Genomic DNA, 10,149 nt, shown 5'->3' with positions numbered 1-10,149 from the left:
CAATGGTAAAATTTCAACAAGTTTAAATAGATTGGTTCTGAATATGTACATGTACCGTAGCCTCCACTGGTGGTAATTTGTCAAGTGTAAAAAAATCTAAATTCGAGAGTAACATAGTAAAAGGGCGTAACGAAAGCCACTAACTTTAAACTTTTTTACCACTTCGTCATTTTTTTTATAAAAAAAAACTTTTTTGGAATCGTTTATATGCGACGTTGAGTCTATATTTTTAGGCCACCTTCAACGTTGCGTTCGGGATCGTTCGACGCTTTCGGAATTAATTGAAACTTGGCTCGGCTCGTTGATCACATCGAGAACATCGCACCCGTCTTCCCGCTCGTGTTGATAGGATAAAATTTATAGTACAGTGAAGGCCGAAAGAGCATCGATCGCGATCTGTCGGTAGTTCCCGCGATCGTTGCAAGCATCAAAGAATTTCGATTCGCTTTCAGCTCAGTCCCTTTCGGAGGTTTCTTGGATGCGCACGAAGCTTCTCCTAAGAAGTGTAATCAGGGAGGAACGACCGGACAATACGAGAAGGCGAGAGCGTCTTCCCGACGGGGTGTGTGCTGGATTGTACCGAAGGAAAAGACGGGAATACGGTGGCGGTGTGCTGCTGACTTACATTATTATTTATTGATGCGCTTCCGAGGCTAGCCGCTACATACCTTCTCGACCGGTCGAGGTGATAATAGGTCAACGAATAATTAAGCGCGCTTATACTGGCAGCCAATGAGCTCGATTGGTCTTGCTTAGTGATCCCCGCGACAAGTGTTTGTGTGGTTTTCGAGGATTCTGACTAAAAGATGAAGATTAAGTTTGTTTTGATTTTGGTGTGCTTTTTGGCCAGCTGTGTGTTCTCATACATAGTAGAACCGGGACCCGTTATTAAGGCTACGAAAGGTATATACTGTATTAACATTATCTAATTTGAATAGGCATATAAATTAAAGAATTTCTACGGTTATAGAATTTTTATATTCAAATGTGTTCAATTTCGAAAAAAAATTAAATTAATTACTAAACTATTTTTTTCAACTTTAATTCTTTATCTTCAAACTTAAAATATCATACTTCGAATAATAATAACTTTTAGCATGATTCCATGTTGGAAAGAGGTAAATAATTAGAGGTAAAGAGGTAAATAATTTTTAAAAAGTGCCAATGCGGTTTACATTAAAAGAGAATTAAAAATTATGTTTCTTAATTGTTGGCAGATTCGTTATCGATCCATATTTACGACTTTATTCCGATACATTTTAAATCGATTCATAATTCGAAATAAGGAATTAAAAAACCTTCCTGTTCAAAATTTGCGAATCTGAAAAATTCATTGACCCGTTTTAGTAGCAATATTTTCTGCAAATTTGTGTACCAAAACGCACAAAAAAACAAAAAGTTTTCATACAAAGATGCGCGATTTGCATTATTTGTGAAGAGCATCCCGAAAAAAATAATTATTAGGGAGCTCCGTAGTCGCAAGGTTACAGAGTCCGCTATGAAAAGCGGGTGGTCGTGGGTTCGAATCTTAGTAGAATCAGGCCACTTTGTTGTCAAAGGACTTTTAGCATGGGTTTGTTCTCAGGCTCCCCACCACGTACCCTTCCTTCAATATGGATTCTACAGTACCCCTGTTGACTCTCCTCCTAACAAAAATAAGTTCCTATTATAATAAAACTGGTGTGAGTAACATAAAAGTTCTCTCCAGGGAATTGTAATTGATATATTGTTAGGATGAACAGAGGCTCGGTATAGTAGAGCAGTAACTACTAACTATGCACCGATATGAATGATAAGCGTATCACTTACTTCAATAGTGCTACTGCTAATAATATGAAGTGCAGAGTATAGAAAACACCTGGTCAATATCACAATAGAGCTAAACTCTGGTCGCAGTGATTAGTCCACAAATAAAAAAAACCCGAAGAAATTTTTCTCGAGGTTTTATGTGCTATAATATTCATCAAAGAAGCATAAATTTGCAAGATATTTAGCATTTCGTTTCTCAACTCCAATAATACGAAAATATACGTAACTTAACACTAAAAAGGTATTAGAACATTTTTAAATTAAGGCAGTCCTAGTCCTGTACACCACCACGCCGCCTCTGCCGACACTTTTACGCATGCCGCAGCCACCGATGATTTGGAATTTTTTACCGCGCCGATAGTGATTGTGTATGCAGGACTTTTTTTACTGGTTATAGAAATACCGCCGATAACGGAACACTTATATATTAAGTAATGCGGAATTAGGCAATTCTCAATACCACTTCACCCCTACGTAATGTAATTTCGCATGGTGTCCTCACGTAGTGTAACACTTCGTATGAGCGTAGGAGCAGTCCGAAAATGCTCAAAAAATTTATAAAAAATGACAAGTGGTTTTTTATTAATATTTTGGTAAAGACTTTAGCTTAGATTACTAAGTTTTTTCGGAAATCAATATGCGGGAATTCACAGAAACACATTTTGCGCAAATTGAATATTTGATCATATTGCGCTGAAACAGAGATTTTTGTAGATAGTTTTTTTTTTTCAACATTGATTATAAACTGTTTGCCAAAATTCACGATGAACTATATTTTTTGCTGATTTCTCGTTACTTTGTTGCTTGAACGTTAAGGCATCGAAAAGAACACTTTCAGCTATTTTACACTACCATGGTGATATTGGCGGACTTTTCGGTCAGAATGAGTCCCTTTCGAGCCGTCATATTTAAACGCGATTTTGATGGGAATGAGATTACATAGTTTATGTGATTTTTTTATGTGGAACATTATTTCAAACAAACAAATATTTTCCAGATGGTAATGATTATGAATTATGAATTATGAATGAATTATGAATTATGATTATGAAAAGTCGCAATAGAAAGTGAAGAATATGGAGATTAACGAAAAACTCTATTCAAATGAAAAGAGTTTCCCATTTTTCTCGGTTTTTCCATGGGTAATAGGCAGTCCCAAAAAAAAACCGATATTGTAAAAGTCAAGGTGCTCAGCCCTAAATTGGAAGATAATGTTATTTATAGCATTTTTATAGAACATTTCGACTTTCTAGAAAATCGTTTTCAGGTTGCCCAAACGTGATTTATGAAAAAATTACTTTTCCAAGCTACAAAATCACTCTCTTGCACTTTTTTCAAATCTGTTCGATTCCTACATTTTTCCATATATTTTTTTATTTTTGTGGGGTTGTTTTTGAATATTTTGCATGGTTTGGTTCAGCATCGCATTCAATTATTTGACTCACAGAGCCCATTGAACATCACAAAAAAGTGAATTTTTCTCATAACTTTCAGATAAAACCCCCAAAAAATTTTTCTAATAGAACTGAAACTTTTCTGCAAAGCGGGATTCAAGACGAAAATTCGCATGAAAAAAGATCCTTGATATGTTATCGGGGGGCTGAGATATTGGCGTTTTTACATGTGATAAAAAACTATGCATTTTGTCAAAAATGCCACTAAAGCTCAATATCTCCATTGCACAGTGTTTTATTTTGCTATTTGTGCGTATAATTTCCTAAATGGTGATTCAAATGTTGTCTATAGCCATAGGGTATGTTTGGAGATGTTTCAGGATTTTCAAAAATGCATCTTTTAATGTAAATAAAAAGATGGGTGATCAATCCACCAATGAGTGAGATAAAAAATTTACTTTTCGATCAGAATAAGACAGACGCAAGGTGTCTTCGACAAAGTTTTATGTTATCTTAAAACTAGAAACTTTACCGAAGACATCATGTTTCTATCTTTTACCTCAATATTGAGTTTACTTTTAGAAGGCACTAAAAATCACAATTTTCCTTCTACCATTTTTCGCAGATTTTTACGAATTTTTAAACCTTCTACTAAGTTATCAGCCATCCAAAAACGCATTTATTTTCTGAACATTGTTATTTGTTATCTCCCAAAATAAAACAGTTATTCAACATATTTGTCAAAATGCATAGTTTTCCATCACATATAAAAATGTCAATACTCTCAGGTCCTCGATAAGTTATCAAGTGTCTTTTTTCATGCAAATTTTCGTCGTAAATCCCGCTTTGCAATGAAAATTTCAGTTCTAGATCAAATTCTTTTTTATTTGTGTTTTGGAGGGTTTTATCCAAAAATTGTTAGAAAAATTATTTTTTTTTGTGATGTTTAATGGGCTCTGCGAGTCAAAAAATTTGAATGCGATGCTGAACCAAACCACAAAAATAAAAAAAATATATATAGAAAATTTAGGAATCGAACAGATTTGAAAAAAGTGCAAAAGAGTGGGTTTGTAGCTTAAAAAAGACATTTTTTCATAAATCACGTTTGGCAACCTGAAAACAATTTTTTAGAAAGTTGAAATATTTTACAAAAATGCTATAAATAACATTATCTTTCAATTTAGGGATTTATCGAATTTTCCAAAGTAGGTCTACGGTTAATGAAAATGAACATATCGAAACACTATCTTTTTTCCAAAACTGATAGTTTCTGGGAACAGTATTTCTTGTAATTTTCTATTGTGGGCTCGTTGATGATATTTTTGGAATTTACATGTATTTGTGCTCTCTCTGCTCGGTTTATTATTTTCTGGTTGTTCAATTATTTGTTTACTTGATTTCTACCATTTTTATTTCTATTTTTGACATCTTTACAACCCTTACGCATACATTTTTATTTTGGGGCCATCCACATACCACGTGGACAGATTTTTAACGATTTTGACCCCTCCCTTCCCCCCGTGGACAAATGACCATATAAATTCTTTTTTTTTTGTAGGGGCCGTGGAAATTGCACAACCCCCCCCCCCCCCCCTCCAAAGCTATCCACGTGGTATATGGAAAAATCCGAACATGAGAGTACCAAAGCACACATTATGCACAATATGAAACCACAATTAGAGGTGTTATTACAAAATTTTGCACTAAATTCGTTGGCTTCGTTGGACAGTAATGAGAGTATAGGGATCTCAATCAGATACGCAACACAATTGACTCGTTGTTTCTGGGTTTGCGTCGTTTTGACAGTTCGACCATACATTTTCTGTCAAGTAAACATCATCAGAACGTGAACGTGCCCATTGGCTGAAACTTTGCATAGACGTTTTTATAGGCAAAAGATGCCATTTTGTGCTATTGGTTTTATTTATTGAAACACAACTCATTTTTGAAAAGCTATTGGAAAAAGCTATTTTGGATAGGTGTTGATGACTACAAAATTTTTTAGAGCCAACTCGGTTCGTTTGAGCGGTGTGACATCTTCGGCAAAGTTGTAGATAATAGTTTTGTTTTTCAAAAATAATATACACTCTAAAAACAAATCACTAATTTAAAAAAAAAATAAAGGAAAGTTGTAAATTAGTTATCGAGAACAGCCCATTTAAAAAAACTGTTTTTTTTTATAAAAACTACGAAAGTTTTCCTGAACAACGAAACCGGCCATGGAGAAATCAGAAAAAAAAATTATATTTTTTAAATTTATTTTTTTTTTCACAGGGTACATTTTTTTGGAGGAACGAAGTTATTATTTACAACTTTGCCAGATACACTATGCCAATCAAATAAACCGTTTTGACTGTAGAAATATTCTTGATTCCTCATAGAGTGCTCTATTGAAAATTAAAAATATGTCTACAGTCGAAACGGCATAGTGTCTTCGGCAAAGTTGTAGATAATATTTTGTCCTTTCAAAAAAAATATGCCTTTAAAAAAAAATAATTGAAAATATTTTTTTTTTTCGATTTTTTTTTTTCAAAAAATGATAATTGATTTTTCTTGATTTCTATATGATCGGACTGGTTTCATTGTTTTGGTAATCTTTCGTAGGTTTTATGAAAAAAATCAAGTTTTTAGAAAATGAGCCCTTTTGAATAATTAATTTTTAATCTTTCTTCTAACTTTTGAATGAAAAATTTTCGAGTGTAATAATTTTGGAAAGACAGAATTATTATCTACAACTTTGTCGAAGACGTCACACCAATCAAACTAACCGAAGTTTTTTTTTTATTTTATACTCATTTTTCACAATATTATGAACCACCCTATGCCGAATAAATGAACCACCCTAATAAAATATAATGTATTCGATGCTAGTTATAGTGTATATCCAGTGGTGGGCACCATTCCGCTAATTCGCTAATCGTTAATTAGCGACGCTAATATTCAGTTAGCGGTTTAGCGGTTTCGCTAATTTTTGAGCTGGTTAGCGAAACTGTTAGCGTCGCTAGAATTTTGGCATTCGAAACGCTTATCGCTAATTCGCTAAATTTTGTAGAGAAGTGACGATATAACTATTTAGAAAAACTGTGAATTGCTGATGGCGTACGTACATTGCTTCGAAAGATGAACATACTTTACTGCGAAATTTTCTTTTGGAACCAATATTTCATTCAAACAACGTTCAATTGTCTCAATTTTCTAGAGTCCCGCTCTTTACGACACAAGTCCAAGTCAGTCTTTTCACACTAGAATGGAGTTCAAGTTATCGTACAAGCCACAGGAGCATTTTTCAGAACAAGCTCAAGGTCTAGATTGAATTTTCGGCAACCAAGAACTTTTGTATTTCGGCTTAAAATTATGACAACTTAGGCTTTACCTTTTCGATTCAGATAGTAGTTGAATTTTCATGAAAATATTCCAAGGTATTTATTTTTTATGCAAGCTGAATAACTTTTGTTTGTTGTCCTTGTTTTTCAAAATCAAATATGAACACCGTATTATGAACCTCTTATTGTAAATAGCGCTCGAAAGTATTTGTTTTCGTTTGTTTTACCACAAAAGTGGTCCAAATCTTACAAAACACGAGCAATAAATATAGCGATATGACTTTTTACATATTAATAAGTTAGCGATTAGCGATTAGCGAAAATTCCGCTAATGTGGGTTTAGCGGTTAGCGTTTAGCGATAATCGAGCTAAACTTTCCGATTGGCGACTTAGCGATTAGCGTCGCTTAATTTTCGGTTAGCGGTGCCCACCACTGTGTATATCATTATGCAAGCTATTTCGAGAGACTAGTGATCAATTTCAAAAGATAAATTCTAAACATTTTGAACTCCGCCTTCCACAATTGAGAAAACGACTAAGTTCCAGAGAGTAAATTTTTGCAAAAAAAAATTTTTTCAGATGACACCAATTCTCGACGTTTCATGCGTTTTTAAGTCATTTGGCATCAAAAAAAATTTTCGAAAACCGAAATTTTGGGTGATTTTTCGGTTTTCAAAAAAGCCAAACTTCAATCGCTTTGCGCCACCCCATTTTAGGTCCGATTGAGCTGAAATTTTGCACAGGGTGTTTTTTAAAGCAGGTGAACATTTTGTATAGGGGTTTTTTTTTCGAAATTCGAGATGACCATTTTGCCTGGCACCCTAATCAGCATGTTTGTATACCTGGTACAACTCGTGATTCATGCGTCTGCGCCACACTCCATCTTTTAGTTTACCGCCAAGTATCAATCGCAGAACTTTACGCTCAAAAACTCCGAGCACTCCTCGATCAGCCTCCCTCAGCGTTCTTGCTTCATGTCCATAAAGGGCCACCGGGAGTATCAGCGTCATTTACAGCGCTAGTTTTGTGCGAGTTTGCTACCTACGGGATCTTAGCTGATTACGTAGTCCGTAGAAGGCCCTGGTCGCAGCTGCAACTCGTCGTTTCACTTTACGGCTCATATCGTTGTCACATGTTACAAGCGTACCAAGATAAACGGATTCGACGACTACTTCAAATCGTTCCCCATCCATCTCCACCTTAGCACCAACACCACGGGGACTTCCACGCTCTCTGCCAGCTACCATGTACTTCGTTTTGGCAGAGTTAATGACCAGTCCCAATCTCGCTGCTTCTCTCTTAAAAGGTACGAAGGCCTCCTCCACGGCCTTACGCTTGATACCGATGATATCGATGTCGTCCGCAAAGCCAAGAAGCATGTGAGATTTCGTGATGATAGTACCGTTTCTTTCCACGTTTGCTCTTCGTACTGCACCCTCAAGAGCGATGTTAAACAGTAGGTTGGAGAGCGCATTCCCCTGCTTCAGTCCATCCAACGTTACGAACGCGGCTGATCTCTCGCCAGCTATCCGCACGCACGATTTTGATCCCTCCAGTGTAATACGACTCAGCTTTATTAGTTTCGTCGGGAAACCGTGTTCCAGCATGATCTGCCACAGCTCGTTTCTTTTCACTGAGTCGTATGCAATACACCACAATTTACTAATTCATTCCACTTGTATTTCAGGTGAAATATGGCCCAAACCAAAGGAACAAACCACCTCCAATCGATACAATGCTATCAAACGAACAACGTTTCATTTCAAGGTTCATCGGTCTACAGACTAAAAACTTTTCATGAGTAACTAACCTCTAGAACCATTACAGACTGCAAACTACACGTGTGACATCCTAGAGAAAGCCATCGAACGCTACCAAAAGCTTATCGTCGACGAAGCGAATGATGTCCGGAGATCAATATACAGTGCAGCGGCTCTGGGCAATGAAGTGCCCAGAAAATCCTGGCGTTCAGATGTGAATTTTAATGTACGTTGCTAGTTGTCGACAACGGAATCAAATAAAACTAAATTATCTGCAATTCCAGGGTTACCTTGACGAAGTAAAAGTCGATCTAAAATTGCCTTGCGAAACTCTGCCACATCTGGGAATGGATGAGTCTTGTAAATACTAATTGCCTCGTGAGTAAATTTAATGGCTTCAGTAAAACATGTATTTTTCAGATGACATTACTGTTGACGATGCACAAGCCAGTATTGCATCTTATTCCATATGGGGTATTTTAAGAGCACTAGAGTCCTTTTCGCAGATGGTTGTCCTGGCCGATGATGGTTCCATGGTGAGTACACATTAGGGAAAAGAGAAGTAACATTTTGATTGCTACGCAAATTTCTTGTAGCTTCGCATAAACTCCACCACCATAAGAGATCGTCCGAGATTCTCCCATCGAGGCTTGCTGGTAGACACTTCACGGCATTTTGTACCGGTGTGCACTCTCTTAAAAATTCTGGATGGAATGGCCTACAATAAACTGAACGTTTTTCATTGGCATATTGTTGACGATCACAGTTTTCCTTACCAAAGTCAAGTTTATCCGGAATTAAGCGCTAAGGGAGCCTATCATCCGTCAATGGTCTATACTCCGGAAGACGTTAAGAAGATCATAGAAGAAGCACGACAACGAGGAATCCGTGTTATGGTGGAGTATGACACACCAGGACACACTCGCTCGTGGGGTGTTTCTCATCCCGAGCTTTTAACCACATGTCATGATGAGTACGAAGGCAAATTAGGACCGATGGATCCTACGAAAGAGTTGACCTACACGTTCCTATTCAATCTTTTCCAAGAGGTAGTCAAAGTTTTTCCTGATCAGTATGTTCATCTTGGCGGCGATGAAGTTGGCTTCGAATGCTGGGCTAGTAATCCGGACATCATGGAATACATGAAACAAAACGGTCTGTACTCGTTTGAGATGCTGGAGGAAAAATTCATCCAACGAGTTGTGGATCAGATTGATGTTTTGAACAGGAGTTCACTTGTTTGGCAAGAAGTTTACGTCAACGGAGTGCGACTTCCCAACGGAACGGTTGTCCATGTGTGGACTGGAAACCGACAGGATCTTCTCCACCGAGTATGAGTTTGTAGCGCGACTCCCAGCGAATGATAGACTAATTGTTGAATGTTCGTTTCAGATAACACTCGAAGGGTTGCCAGCGCTTCTCTCCTCCTGTTGGTATTTGGATCATCTCGCTACGGGCGGGGACTGGCGCAAGTATTATAATTGTGATCCACATGACTTCGTCGGTACACAGCATCAGAAAGATCTGGTGCTTGGAGGTGAAGCATGCATGTGGGCCGAAGTGGTCAATGAACACAACATCTTGCAACGCATTTTCCCACGAGTTTCTGCCACGGCTGAAAAGCTTTGGTCACAGGAAGATGTTGACGATGCCGACGAAGCTGCCCATCGACTGGAAGAACATGCATGCCGTATGAATAAGCGTAATATTCCTGCCCAGCCACCGAGTGGACCGGGATTTTGTTTGTAAAACTAATAGCACATAATAAATTTTTGGATAAATGTTACAACAATTTAATTTCATCAAATCTTCGAACTCTCAACATTTAGAGATTTCGCAAAACACAAATTTAAAATCGGCTGA

General features: G+C 37.1%; 1 protein-coding gene across 1 annotated transcript; it reads left to right on the top strand.

Annotated features, from left to right (window-relative positions):
• The first annotated feature begins 350 nt into the window (after positions 1–350).
• Positions 351–10,072, top strand: LOC129731802 (beta-hexosaminidase subunit beta-like). Its single transcript, XM_055692118.1, has 7 exons — positions 351–903; positions 8,214–8,293; positions 8,354–8,512; positions 8,571–8,646; positions 8,707–8,822; positions 8,883–9,617; positions 9,679–10,072. The coding sequence occupies exons 1-7, from the start codon at positions 807–809 to the stop codon at positions 10,033–10,035; spliced, it is 1,620 nt and encodes a 539-aa protein (XP_055548093.1). The 5' UTR covers positions 351–806; the 3' UTR covers positions 10,036–10,072.
• Positions 10,073–10,149: the final 77 nt, after the last annotated feature.

The sequence above is a fragment of the Wyeomyia smithii genome, chromosome 3, assembly GCF_029784165.1.
Source record: "Wyeomyia smithii strain HCP4-BCI-WySm-NY-G18 chromosome 3, ASM2978416v1, whole genome shotgun sequence".
In the NCBI taxonomy this organism is placed as follows: Eukaryota; Metazoa; Arthropoda; class Insecta; order Diptera; family Culicidae; genus Wyeomyia; species Wyeomyia smithii.
Note: the sequence above shows the minus strand (reverse complement) of the source record. Positions and strands in the feature narration are given on the sequence as shown.